Below are 14,411 nucleotides of genomic sequence, written 5' to 3' on the forward strand. Positions count from 1 at the left end.
AAGGTATAAAAAGCCTGGGCGAGATGTTTCCAGGGGCCCGGCCGGGAGACGGTCAGCCCCGCCCGCGTCCGCGCACCCGCTCTCCGGGTGGCCAGGGGCACCGGGGCCTCCGCCGGGCAGTCTCTCCACCGGGAGGGAGCCCTGCGCCTCCCGCCCCACGCCACGCGGGGACAAAGTGTCAGCGGAGGAAGGACAGGGCAGAAACGCACCGGTGCCGGGGGGCTCCCAGAGCACACCCCCCGCCCACCCTGTCTTCTTTGGCAAATACACAGGAATCCGGGCGCCCCGGCACCCCGAGGTCTCTGCGCCTCCTCCTCCCTGGCCTCCGCCCGCCGAGAAGGCTGCAGCGGGTGGCGGGGAAGGTGGGCCGGGGCGGCGGGCGCAGGGGTCAGCAGTCTGGAGGGTGCGGGCAGGCGACACAAGCTGAAGGCCTCTCCCCTGGCGCAGTGTCCGCGGGGCCGGGGCGTTCGGCCGGCCCGCTCAGGCGTCGTATTTTTTCCCAGTCCGGTGGATGTGCTGGAAGAGGGTCATGGAGAAGGCCATGCCCAGAATCTGAAAGACACGGGCAAGGGGCCTCAGCCGGGGGCCACGGGCACCCAGAGCGCGTGAGGCAGCCCCCTGCAGGATGCAGATGCTGGTGGAGTGAGAACGATGCAGAAAAGAGGAGGCCGCACGTGGGGACTTCGGCTGCTCGGACTGTCCGTGCGGGACGTCACCGAGCTTCGAGGCCCAGAAACCTGCTGTTTCAGTCGCTGCGGTGAGGACAGGACCTGACCCTAAGTGGCAGCCGGCGGGGAGCTGGGGGCGTGGGGGCAGCGGCAGGACACTGACAGCCCCCCGCCTCATTTCCGCGGGGTCCTGGGGTACACGGCGTGGCGTCTGACCGCTGCTCCGCTGGGAGCACATTACCACTCACCTGGGTCCCCTCAGCCCCCCGATCCCGAGCGGAGCAGAATGCGCAGGAAGCCAGCCTGCGGCCTCCCGGGCACCGGCACTCGCCGCGGATCGCGCGGCCAAGAACACCGTACTTCCCGCGGCACTGACACTCAAGGTCTGCCCGTGACCTTGGAGACCGAGGGGCCCAGCCTGGCCCCGGCGTCCTGGTCCAGGCCTGGCAGCAGGCAGCCCCGAGCCGAGCCCCACTCTCGGCACCGGAGAGACCCTTGCTCCCGTGAGCCCGTCTTACGTCAGAGCCCTGAGCAGGGACAGTGGCTTGTCTGCCAAGCTCGGAGGCTCGCAGATGATCAGACATGGTCAGGCCCGCGGGGTTTAGGGAAGAAAGGGGACTTCGTGCAGGATGCTCCTCTTCCCGTGGACGGACCAGTCAGGGTCAGTTGGTCACCAAGCGTAGGAGTTACACACAAGTGGGCAAGGTGGGAGCCCATATGCTCCCCCAGAAAGGCCGGGGGCTCCTGTTCTCACCATGTCAGCCTTCTCCTCAAGGAGGGAGCCGGGGGCCCCTCCGAGTCCCCCTCCATCCCCCACGCTGGGCCTTGCACAGCACAGCCGCCCGCGAAACGCTGGCTGAGGGCAGCGAGCCCTTCCCGAGCACCTCCTCTGTGCGACGTTTCGGGTATTAAACTCACGTAACGCTAAGAAGTGGCCCATGATCACGCCCACTACACGGATGTGTAAACGGAGGCACAGCAGCTAAGCCACTTGCCAGGTCACATGTATCCCACGGGATGGGACAGACCCTGTGGAGGCCGCCTGTAGGCCTTGCTCACAGCTGATGCCTGAGGACTCACCGGCGTTCAGTTCAGTCACAGGGTAAACGTCCCCGTGCTGTGGGGACAGGCATGTCACAAGCAAACCCATGGGGGCTTCCTGCGATGCCAGCACAGGCCCAAGGCTCAGAGGGATGTGACAGTGACACAGCAGCGCCCTGCAGGCTCGCACAGGCCCCGGGGGAGCAGCCCGGTCGGGGAGGGGCGGGGCCACCCATCGGTGGTCTCTCCCTCAGGCTTTCGGGCTGGGCTGCGTGAGGCTGGACGGCCCCCTTACCTGCATGATCAGGATGCACATCCCCACCGTGCCGAGCACGTGCTTATTGTCATCAAACCACATCTTCACCTTTTCGTAGCAGCCCTGGGGAGCGAGGACCACAGCTTCAGGCGCTGGCGTGACCCTCCCTGCGCCCCAGCCCCGGGCCTCTTGTCTTCGAGCACCTCCCCCAGGGGCTCCGCCTACAAGGCCCCGCCACATAGCCCCTGACCCCATTCTCCCCGACCTCCGATGCCCCCAGATGTGGGCCCAGATCCCCCATTTCCCACCTGCCTTCTGGCTTCAGGCCTGTGCATCCCCGCCCGTCCCACATTAAGCCACCTCCTTGGTGGCCGGGGCCACCGTCCCCAGGCTGTCCACCGCACAGACGCCTGGGGTGGGGTGGGGTGCAGCCTCACCGTCCTCCACACGGGGGCGCTGCTGTTGCGCCCACAGCCCTGGGAGTTCTCCATGCAGCAACGGTCAGGAACCGTGTTCTCCCCCAGCACAGGGTACCAGTCTGTGTAGTCAGTGACACCACAGCACCGCATCTGCAGGGGGAGGGGCACAGGGTCAGACGGGCCACAGCCGGCGTCCCCCTTGGGCTTCCCTGGCCCCCAGGGGAGTTGCCGCCTGGAGTTCAGCCTTCTCGTCCCTTCTTTGGGCCTCAGCCGGGCCCAGGGGAGGAAGTGATCGCTCCTGCCTGGAGGCTGGATGGGGAGAAGGCAATGTCGCCTGCCCTCTGAGCTGGGCGCTGGGCGCTGGGCACTGGGCAGGGCGCTCAGCCCTCCACTCGCCCACCCGCCCCCTGGCTCTTGGCTTTGTGGATCGTCCCACGCTGGCTGTAGCACCCTGCGCCCTCGGGCTGTGCTGACTCATTTCCTCTTAGAACAGAACCTCCTGAGTCATGACAAGGGAGGCAACCCTGTTGCTAAAATAAGTTGCCGCTCGTGCCAAAGCTTCAGAAAGGAAGGGCTTGGACGAGACGCCCTGTCGATCATCCGTCCTTCCCAGCTCCCTGGGCCCCGCAGCTGCAGGCCACGTCCAGGCCCTGCTCGCCGTCCTCCCCGACCACCTCACCCCTCTGCGGCTGCCGCATGGTGTCTGACCCAGAAGGCCGGGGTGCCGAGCGGGGTCCCAGAGTCTAAGGCCCAGGCCCCGCCCCCCTGCCCTGCACGGCCCCGCACCTCGGCCTGGATGATGTTCCAGGCGTTCTTAAGCCCCACGTTGTTCTCCGAGTTGTACAGCAGCAGGCCTTCCTTCAGGTCCTTCCTGGCGTTCTCGTTCACCTGGCAGGTGAGGGCAGGCTCAGGTCGGGGGTGAGCAGGAGGCCACCCCGCTCCCCAGCTCTCCCAGGTCGGCCAGGACAGATGGCCACAGCTCTCCCGGGCCGGGGAGGCCCGCTGGGGGCGGGGTGGTGACCCTGGAGAGCCGAGCTCTTCGGGCCAGAGCTGTGACGCGGAGGCGGGGACAGCCCAAGCCCCTCAGCTACCCTGGTCCCAGGACCAGCCCCGCCAGGCCACCCTTCCCCCAGGCCACGACACCCCCTAACGCTACCCCTGTCGGGACACACCCTGGGAACCGCAGGGTGCACATCAGCCATCCCGAGCGTGGGCCCACCTCTGCTTTGTCTGTGAAGTTGGAAAATAACATCTACCTCTGGGGTTGTTGTGAGAGTTAAAGGAAAGGACTCCTATAAAGAGCTGAGAACAAGGCTGGCCCGCAGGGATCTCGCAGTATTACTCGTGCCTCCTTTTCAGAGATGCAAAGGAACTCCTGTTACAAATCCTAAGAGTGCCTCTCCCTCTCAGCGTGGCCCGGGCGCCTCCCTCAGGACCCAAGGAGAAGATGGTAACATGGCTCTGGGTACGACGCACCCAAAGGGCCCACCGAGCCCGAAGCCCGCGCTTGGCCAATCGTTCCTGGTGGTCCCAGAAGGAGTGCCCCAACTTTGCAGGGAACTGTCCAGCCTGGCGGGGTCACCAGGGGTCCCCGCTCCAACCTCCTGAACCCCCGGTGCAGCCTGGGAGCAGCTGTCTGTCCCCAAAGGTCTCTGGACGTGGAAGCACAGCTGCCTCCACTGTGAGCCCTACGCACTGTCACCTGGAAGGTTCCCCTGTGTTACCAATAGGTTATCCTCCTATCACCCAGCCCAGGCACCTAGTGAGCTCTGCATCCCTTCCCCACAACTGTGTTTGAACACTCCCAGTGACGGGGAGCTCTCTGCGCCAGAGGCCGTCCGTGGCATCCCTGGGTCATTAGAGGACTCCACTTCCCAAGACGACACAGGTAATGAGCCCCCCACCAAAACCCCTCCTCTGGGCCCTTCTTAGTTCTCCTCTCCTCACAAGTACAAACTGTCACTGCTTTTCCTCCGGCTTCCCAGACCCAACCCCAGGGGCAAGGAAATTCCAAACACCCCCTCACCTCCTGGAAGGCTTACCTTGTCCATGTAGACAAAGAAGAGGATAATTAAGATCAGCTCCGCCAGGAGGATGATCAACAGGACGATGAAAAACTGGAAAGAGAAGGTCCAGGCGTGGGCACGTGGCAGCGGTCATGGCCGGGGACGGGGTGCAAACGGGACATCAAGGGACAGGTAACACCTAGACAGGATTCCCCAGGTACAGGAGAGGCCACGGCTCCTGAGGACTCCCAGATGGGGAGGGCAGGGAGATGAGGCAGACACCAGTCAAGGAGTGGGAGGGGCACCTAGGGCAGGGGCAGCCAATCACGAGGAAGAGGGGTGGGGTCAGGCAAAGACCCTTCTAGGAGCTACTTCTCCGGGCTCAGGCTGGGCACCCAGGGGGCTCAGGGGCTCAAATGCAGGGCGATCCAGCGTTCAGAGGGCTGGGGCTCTGGGGTCCAACTTACACTCAGGAGGAGGCACCTGTTCTCCTTGATGGCCCCCAGGCAGCCGAGGAAGCCCGTCACCATGACGATGGTGCCTATGGCGATGACGAGGTTGGCTGCAGACAGCGATGGGAAGCTGGGGGAGAAGGTGGCAAAATTGCCTTGGGACACGGAGAGCCAAATGCCCACTCCAAGCAGTCCACAGCCACAGAGCTGGAGAGAAAGGGAAGCCTGTTAGCCCGGCATCGCTCTGGTACCCATCTCCACAGGACTCAAAGGACTGCGTGTCGCCCCACTGCCCCCACGGCCCCCGGCCCCAACCATGAGACACGGACAGGGTACAGCTGGGTGGTGTGACCTGCACAAAGCCCCCAGCCTCTCCGCGTCAAACGGGATGGCACCAGCTTCTCGAAGCTCAGAGGCTCACATCAATGAGGACAAATTAAACAAGGCACAGGGAAAGCACGTGACAAGCACGGAAGGTCCTAGCTGCACGTGCACGGCCATGGCGGTCCCACTCAGCAGAGGAGGGCCTGGCGCTCGGGAGGGAGGCGGGGAGGGGCCACGTGGCCATGGAAGCAAGTGAGGGGTTTGGGAGGGAACCCCCGAGCCAGTTTCTCAGAGCCAGACCCTGCGGTGACCGGGTCCCGCTGCCCTGACCGGAAAGGCCACTTGCCCATGGTCCTCAGGAGCTGGAAGAACAAATTTCATGCACATGGAAACAGGAAGGGGCTCCCTGGCCTGGCTGAGGGGCTGGCCGACGTGCAGGGCATGGGTCCGCCATGGCCTCACCGTCCACCCCAGGGAGCAGCAGCCGCCCCCGGCTGGAACCCACTCCGCTCCACGGCACCCCTGGGGCTGTGATGCCCGGGGCTGCAGTTTCCCATTCCCCGGGCTGCAGGTCTCCACAGCAGCCTCGTTTTACACTCCATAAGCTGACACCCCCCTGCTCCCTCCAGGGGCTCAAGGATGTCTGCGGGGTCTCAGGAGCTAGTCAGTCGGTCGACAGGTATTGACCGAGAACCTACAGCACAGAGGAGCCACAGCCGCGTTAGGGACCTGCCTTCCCAGGGCCTCGGCTCGGACCAGACGGGAGCCAGGGGAGGGCAGCATCCACCCCAGGCCGTGTGCACGGGGCCAAGTAAGTGGCACAGAGTTCAGGTGCCAGGGGGAGGGGGCAGCCCCTCAGGCACGTGCACGGGGCAGGTGGGGAATGAGACACTACCACCCCCTTCTGGACTGCTGTGAGACTTGAAAAGAAAGAAGGCCCGTGAAGAGGGTGACCAGGGCCAGGCGCCGGCCTCCGGGAGACAGGTCCCGAGCCGGGCGCCATGCTGCGCCCCCCAGGATGCAAGCCCGTCTCCGCTCTCGAGCTGCCCCCGCCCCAGGGAGTGGACACGTGGCAGCGAGGGCCAGGCGGCCACGCGCAGGCGGACAGCGGGAAGCCCAGGCACCGGCACAGGCTGCCCAAGGAGACGACTTCCTCTCTCTTCTGCTCCACGAACCGGAATGGAGCTCCTGCTCGTTAAAGCCGGGCCCTGCTCTGAGCACAGGGCGGCGGTGGCAACGGCACCGGCAGAGACCCGCCCTGGGGAAGAGGGGACACCCAGCAAGCACACGACAGGCTTCCAGGTGCCGTGAAGAAAAACAGTCAGGATGAGAGGGAGTGCGGGGGCAGGGGGCAGGGAAGGCCCCTCGGGAAGGTGGCACTTGAGGAGGAACCCACAAGAGGGCAAGTAAATAAGCACGCAAATAAGCGGGGGGAGAATGTTCTAGAGGAAACAGCAGTGCAAAGCCCTGGGTGGGGGGAGCCTGGCCAGCCAGGGTCCGGAGGTGACAGGGTGACAGTGGTGGGGGACCAGCAGGTGGGACCTCGCAGGCATCGGGAAAGAAAATGGTGGTGTTCTTGATGGGATGGGAAGCCCGGGAGCAGGACAGGGACGTGATCGGTGATTTCAGTAGGTCACTCTGGCTGCTGTGTGGAGAATAGGGCATCGGAGGGCAAAGTGCGATGGGCGAGCCATCAGGAGGCCACTGCCGTGACCAGGGGACCAGGCGGGGCTGGAGGGACCTCCAGCGGGAGGCTGTGCAGGAGCCGAGAGACGGTCCAATTCGAGATGTATTTGGAAGGGCTTGCTCGGCTTCGACGCATGAGCAGGATTTCGATAAATGAGGAGATGGAAAGGCGGTCCAGGCGGGGCATGCCGAAAGAAGCGGGGCTATTCCCGCGCGTCACTAAATCGGAGACAGCTCCCAGGGCTGCAGAGATGGAGCCGGCAAGCAGAGCAGCTGCTGCGGCCCCACACCATGGACAGCCGCCCTCGCCCTGTGCCCTGCGGCAGCCCCGCCGGAACGGGGCCGAGTCCGCGGTGTGGGCACCCCAGGCCCAGAGCAGCCCCCCACCCAACGGGGCATCCACCCAGCTCAGCCAGGGACTGGGTGCCACCCACACCCGCAACCACCAGGTGGCGACCCAGGCCGGGTCAGAGCTCTGGGTTTGCAGGGAGGCTCAGAGACTTAGCCAACCTGTTCCTGACTCTGCTCAATCCAGTCACTTTCTGTGCTGCCGGCTCAATTTTTCTTTCATTAATCACACCATGGAAATTTATGCTCTCCATGCTGAAGATTTATGGCTCTAAAAGCCAGACCCTGGAATGAAAAAGAGGAGACCCCGGGCTTCCCTGGTGGCGCAGTGGTTGAGAGTCCGCCTGCCGATGCAGGGGACACGGGTTCGTGCCCCAGTCCGGGAGGATCCCACGTGCCGCGGAGCGGCTGGGCCCGAGAGCCATGGCCACTGAGCCTGCGCGTCCGGAGCCTGTGCTCCGCAACGGGAGAGGCCACAACAGTGAGAGGCCCAAGTACTGAAAAAAAAAAAGAAAAAGAAGAGACCCCGCTGCTGCCGGGTCACTTGCTACAGGCTAGGTCGCTCGCTACAGGTAGGGAGCCCGGCCTTGGGACCCTGGAGCCACAGGACGCCCTCCCACCCTGCGCTGGAAACACCGGGCCCCTAGGGACCATCCCTGGGCCCGGAAAAGTCCTCAGGGTACTCGCACCACTTTATATAAGGGACCTCAGCATCCACGGATACCAAGGGATGACTGTCCGGCTCCCTCCCAGCAGCCGGTTCCCACCGGGAGTGGGCCCGGGGGGACCCCTTGTGCCTCCCCTCCCCGTGTCCCTCGTGGACAGGGGCCCCCATGTGGGAAATCTCAACAGCTCAGAACCTCCCGGAGCCAGTCACCTCTGCGAGTTCACACGCCCCAACCTCTGACCTGCTGTGCCAGCTCCCCAGAGCCCGCCAGGAGGAGGAGCTGCTCCCCACCTCTGCTTCCCTCTCACTTCCTGTCTGAGGTCACCTTGCCCCGGGTACGTCTCAGGTAAGGCCTGCTGCAGACAGCAGGGCAGCCTCCACCGGCAGCCTGGACCCAAGTCCCGCCCCCGTCCCCGCCCCCAAAAGGCCACTGCTGAATGAATGAGGCCCTGCAGGCACCAAGAGGCCCTGCTCGCCCCGTATCCTCGGCCTCCTGCTGAGGTGGAGGGACCCTCTGCCCCCGTCTCTGACCCAAAACCAGCAGAGCCCCCAGACCCTCAGCTCACAGACTAGGATATCACACTGCCAGGCCCAGCCCGGGACCTGGCTTCCCGGCATCTGATGCAGAGCCCCGGCGACACCCCCGCTGAGCCCCCGACGGGTGAGAGGCGCCAGGCCACTGCCTCAGCCCCAAGCCCAGGTCCCGGCCATGTGCCCCTGCCTGCCTCTGGCCTCCGTTTTGCAGCCCAGCCTGCACAGACCTGCCTGAATCCTTTCCCTAAAATGCCTCCTTTATCATGCTGCTCCCCTGTGTGACCCTAAGATTCTTTACCTCTCTGAGGCCCAATGCCCTTTAAAACGTGGCATCTGGACTAGAGAATTTCCCGGCTCAGCCAAGCCCGAGACATGCTGTTCTCACCCCAGTCCGGTGGTCCCACCAAAGCAACTTTACTCCCAGGGGACATCCGGCAATGTCGAGTCTTTTTTGTTGTCACAACTTGGGGCGAGGGTGCTACGGGCACCTGAGTGGGCAGAGGCCAGGGACGCTGCTAACTGTCCTGCAGGGCACAGGGCGGCCCTCACACAACGAAGAGCCATCTGGCCCCAAATGCCGAGAGAGACTGAGAACCCCTGCCCCAGCCAGGTGTCCACCCGCCAGCTACCGACTCCCAGAGAAGACAGACACCCGAGAAAGAACTGGTGTGTCCCTCCAGGGTGGGGTGCGTCCTAGCTCTGAGAGGGACACGCACGGGAGGAGGACAGTGCTGGTGAGGGCCGGAGAGGGGCAGTTAGGGGGCCGATGTCTGGGGGGGGCAATGGCAGCAGAAAGGGTTTGCTGGGCGGGAGGGCAAGAGGACAGGAAGCCATCCCTGAAGCCACAGCAGGGGGAGGGAGGGCGCGGGAGGGATGGGAGCGACAGGGGGAAGCTGCCCCACACCGGGGTGCCTGGCACAGGGAGGAGGCGGGGCCTGCAGGGGCACAGCCAGAGCTCGGCGCTGGAGAGCTCAGCTGGTGGCATTCGGGGAAACTGGCTTCCCAAAGCAGAGGGTTGTCTCAGACACAACCAGCTAGATTCAAGCCCCCACGGCAGGAAGAAACTCCAGGGTGAGGCGGGGTGACTCAAGCACCAGGACCCAGCCAACTGACCGACCCAAAGGCACCAGCCACCCTGCTGCGGCCCAGGCCTGGCTGGCACTCCTCTCTAGGCAGAGGCAGGCCCAGGGGCCACCCTGACCACCGAGCCTCCCCGCCCCTTGCCCCTCCCCCAACCAAGGGCACTTCCAAGTATTTTCCACTCGGGCTCCAAATGAACCCCCATCCAAACGTGAGCAAACCCTTGGCATTTGTCCATTCCCTGCTCTCTACAGGGACCAGGACCTGGGTCTGTATTGTCCGTTACTAAATCCCCAGGGCCTAGAACAGCGCCTCCCCTTGGCAATGCCCATGGGTCTCCCTCCTGCAGGCTCTCTCTTCAGAAGGGAGAAGGTGCAGGACCCTTCAGAGTCTCAGCATCTTCCTCATCACCCTGGGCCCATCCAACAGATGCACAGCATGCAGACTGAGGCCCGGAGGCTATGGCCTCACTTATCAAGTCTGCTGTAATTAGCCAATACCCCCATGGCATTTTCCCCATCTTCAGTTGCAACCACATTGATTTGTGGTTTTAATACGTGTTTCTACCGTGTGTCCGTATGTATTTTTCACACAGCATCCCAGGTTCTCCGGGAGTGAAACCATAACCTCCACTGAACCAACCTCCCCCGAGCTTCCTCCCTCACTTGCTTAGAGCCAAAGGGCAGCCACTGCCTGCATCCCCCACAGCTGCCACCATCTCCCCAACGTGCAGGGAGGCCCTCCCTGGGATGACCTCCTGTGCCAGGGCTGGACATCCCTGCCTAGCCCTCTGTGTAGACGCGCTGCCCAGCTCCACGAAAACACCAGTGCTCCCAGGCCAGGTTCACGTCTCAGCCCTTTCTCTACCACCGTGGGGCCCAGAACATGCCTGGATACTGCAGAAATATTTGTTCCATGGATGGATGGATGGAGGGAGGGAGGGAGGGATGGATGGAGGGAGGGAGGGAGGGAGGAGGGAGGGAGGAAGGAGGGAGGGGATGGAGGGAGGGAGGGATGAGGGAGGGAGGGAGGAGGGAGGGAGGGAGGAGGGAGGGAGGGATGAGGGAGGGAGGGATGAGGGAGGGAGGGATGAGGGAGGGAGGGAGGAGGGAGGGAGGGAGGAGGGAGGGGATGGAGGGAGGGAGGGAGGGGTTGGGAACAGGACCATACCCAGACACACAAAGCCACCTGAAAAAGAAGGCCCCCTTTGCACCCTCTTCACCACCCCCGTGCCAAGTTCCCCCGTAGCCCCGGTTCGCCTGTGTAAGTCGCCTTCTCTACCTGCCCCATCCCCTCAGAGCTCAGCACACCCTCTGGCTACTTTCATCCCCGAGGCCTCTGTGTCTCTGCAGCACCCCTGCCCGCCACGCTCTCTTTGCTTTGCAGGAGCCCCTCAAATCCTTGGCCTCAGCACGCCCCCGTGTTCCCTATGAGTCAGGGCCAAGTGCAACGTTTAACAGCATTTAATAAATTAGTGGATGTGGAGAATGAAAAAGCAAACAGAAACGACTATAATTCCACAGCCAATGCGCTGGCTGGTAACGATCCTGCGAGAAGCCGGCTGCTAGGAACTTCATCACACAGAGAAGGGGGAAAGGTGTCAGCGCGACGACTGAGGGGGCGGCTACATCGTGTTTCAGCCACCCTTGCCTCTTGCGGGGGAGGCGGGCTGCAGCTCATTCAATGTCAGGGCCATAAAGGGAGATGGGGACTGCCGGACAGTGCTTCCAATTCCACATGGAAGGGACAAAGTCACAGGCACACCTTTGCCAAAGCCACCCGGGAGACAGAAGGATCAGGGCATGGAGCGGGGTGGGCCCCCGTGAGAGGGCTCCTCTGTGCCTGGCCCCAGGGGTCCAGCCTCCACTTCAGCACCCCGGGGTCCCGGTGCTCACCAGCCAATAACACCCTCTGTTCCTTTTTTGCACAGCTCTAATTGGTCAAGAATTCTTCCTCATTAACTCAGGAATCCGCTTCCCCAGGGCTAACGTGCGTCAGTCCTAGTTTTGCCCGGGAAGCCCACCGAGATCAAGTGTGGCAGGACTTGAGGTTCTTGAAGGCCTGTATCCAACAAAATCCTTTCCCAGCCTTCTCCTGGCCCATCAAAGGGCTTTTAGGGCCCTCCCCTGTGAGTCACTCTCCACTACCAAAAGTTAGGTTCCAGCTCCGGAGGGGCCAGCACAGAGTGCAAGACACCACTCTCCCCTCCCGCACTCTGAGCTCTACACCTCTAGTAATCCAGCCTGTGCCGCCCCTGGCTTGGCTGGGAGCCACAGCACAGGTGTGGTTCACGTTGAGCTTAAGCGTGACTCAAAGCCAAGCAGCGTGATTCCTCGGCCATTCTATTTTTAACCCTACACTTTCTCTCTCAAAGCCTCCAATTTCTTCACAACTTCACAGCCGCCAACATCACCAGCTTGCAGAGGTGACAGGGGGATCACACCCATATTTCCGAGCCAAATTTTCCTCCAAATAAACATGACATAAAGCATTTGCGTATCTAAAACCTAGTTACATTTTGATTACTGCAGGATGCGGTTATTTGTCTATCTAAGATGGTTCTAGGGGAGAGCGTTTAAATGCGGCCAAGCTTCGGGGATGCTGTATTTGGGAGCTGTTGAGTCTCTGACGTTAATAAAGCTCTTAAGTTACATGCTTCCCGAGCCCGCTTCTCTGCAGCGAACTTTGCAGGGACATCAGGAACATGGGAACCGCACCCCCCGATTCACTGGCGTACCCTATCGGTTGAGAGGGGCTCCTGCTACAATACCTCTTGCTGTCTAAGACTCTTAAAAGTGCTGGGGATGAAAGAGCCGAGACAGGGGAGACCCCTCTTGAGACCCTGAGGCCAGCCCTTCCTCCCTCCAGTCAGTTAGGGTCCTGGGTAGGGGTAAATGCAGGTACCGCAGCCTTGGCCCCAAGCTGGCTGCACAAAGGGCCTGGCGTCCTCTGACCCCAGTGGAGGCAAGGGAGGAGACTGGCTTTGCTGAAGCACTGCCCACCTGTTTGGGCTTCCTGGCCTGGCCTCAGTATGGAGGGCATCTGCCCTGCCTCGGGGCTCCCACCAACCAAGGCGTCTGTGGGACTGCAGGGTGGCAAGCCCTGTGTCTGTCCCTGGGCCTCAAAGGCCAGGGCAGGGGTGCCAACAGCAGGCCCAGTCTCCACGACAGCTGATGCCCAGGGAGCAAAGGGCAAGGACTAGAACTGGGGAAGGGGGTCTACCTTCCCAGCACGGCCCCTTTACAACTCTGGACTTCCACACCGTTCCTGTCTGGGAGAAAGGCTTGCAGGGCAACAGGGCTCACCTCCCCTACCTGCAGCTGCAGCCCAGTTCCCAGGCCATCTGGGCTCCTCACGTCGGACAGCAGGGCCCAAATCGACCTTCTCAGGTGCCAGCCACGGCACCTCAGTCTCGGACTGACCTCAGGCCTGCTCACTCGGTGGGGAGACGGTGGAAAGCAGCTCAGAGCCCCCAGGGGGGCCCAGGGAACAGGCCCAGATGGACCACAGACGGATGTGTGGTCGGGACGCCAAGGAGCAGCGGGGGCTACGAAGCCCCTGCCAGCCTTGTAAAGGGGGCGTGATCACGCATCGGTCTGTCCACACTGACCCAGGCTAACAGTGCGGCCCTTCCAGGGCGGGCCCACCAGGCTGGCAGAGCTGCACGTGCTTCCTGTTCAAGCTGGGGTGGGGCGGGGCGGGTACAGGGGAGACGGGACACAAGGGGAGCATTGTGACCCCGGGCTCCCGAGCTCGCTGCACGAGGATGGAGCCCCTGGATGGCAGGCGCTGCTCCCCTCGGGAGAGCACACAGCTGTCTTCCACCCCTGCTCTATACAGGAGAGGAGATGGGCTACAACAACAGCGGGCAGGCTCGGGGAAGAGCTTTTCAGACGGAGGAGACAGTCGGCTGTCCTGGCTCCACCGGAGGCTTCTGTCCCCTGAGCCAGTGGGAGGATTGCCCTTCGCTGGGAGAGTCGGGGGAAGGTGACCCCAAACTCCAGAACTTGTCAGCACTCAACAGGACACAGCTTAGAGCCTCGGGCCACCCAAGACCAGCAACTCTTGGGCAGGCGCTAGTGCAAGAATGGGTGCTCTGTGCTGGGGCAGGGGTGTGCATGGAGCCCTCATCACCTGCGCCCCAAGCACCACGGCTCTGGAGCCGGGAAGGAGCCACGGGGAGCCAGCCTGGACCACAGCGAGAGGCACTGTCTGAACCCCCAAGGTCACGGTAAGCTGGGAGGGAAAAGCGCCAAGGACTCAGAATACTTGTCAGAGGAGTCTGGAGAAAGGATTTTCCCACCACAGGCATATTTTTTCCCTTCCTGCATTTGTTTTATTTTGTGCATCTGGGGAGAAAGGCACGCTTGACAGCATCAAAGCACAGAATAATCCATGAAGCTGGGGCTGCCTTGGGAGTCAGGGGTGGGGTTCAGAAACCTATCTTCAAGGTTCACGTTGAAACTGGGGCCACCTGGGCTTCCCTGAGAAAGCAGAACTGTCCACAGCCCGCATCTCTGGACATGGAGCCCCAGGGGACGGCAATGCTCCAGCCGCCTTTCTGGCATGTCTCTCCGCTGAAAGACTGAGGGAGAAAAAAATACCTCCCCAGCACTCGGGGACACGGAGAGGATGGATAGGCTGATGCCTGCCGAGCCCTTTGTGTTCCTCGGAATATAAATATCGTACAAGGTACTGTGCTATTATTCAGACTCCTTGGAAAATGCAGGGGATACCTTGAATTCACATCACATCTTTCTGGCAAAGAGCTCCAACGATCTGGGAGACTATAACTCACCCTACAGAACGGGGAGGGGGTGGGGATCATTCTCCCTGTTTGAGGAAAGGTGCCCCCAGCCCCCCTAGAGAGGAAGAAGAGTCACGCCATGAAAATACGTCCACTTCTGGGTGCCTCTCATTCGTCAGGGCT

At 62.4% G+C, this 14,411-nt stretch overlaps 1 protein-coding gene across 1 annotated transcript in view; it reads right to left on the minus strand.

Annotated features, from left to right (window-relative positions):
- Nucleotides 1-480: 480 nt before the first annotated feature.
- Nucleotides 481-14,411, minus strand: part of TSPAN9 (tetraspanin 9) — a gene marked incomplete at both ends in the record, with an annotated part of 75,865 nt that continues 61,934 nt past the window's right edge. The window contains 6 exons of the mRNA XM_079716049.1: nt 481-552; nt 2,005-2,088; nt 2,403-2,534; nt 3,171-3,272; nt 4,427-4,501; nt 4,858-5,049. Coding sequence (XP_079572175.1) covers nt 481-552; nt 2,005-2,088; nt 2,403-2,534; nt 3,171-3,272; nt 4,427-4,501; nt 4,858-5,049 — 657 coding nt within the window. The remainder of the gene's footprint in view (nt 553-2,004; nt 2,089-2,402; nt 2,535-3,170; nt 3,273-4,426; nt 4,502-4,857; nt 5,050-14,411) is intronic.

Source organism: Hyperoodon ampullatus (genome assembly GCF_949752795.1).
Source record: "Hyperoodon ampullatus genome assembly, chromosome: 11".
Classification (NCBI taxonomy): Eukaryota; Metazoa; Chordata; class Mammalia; order Artiodactyla; family Ziphiidae; genus Hyperoodon; species Hyperoodon ampullatus.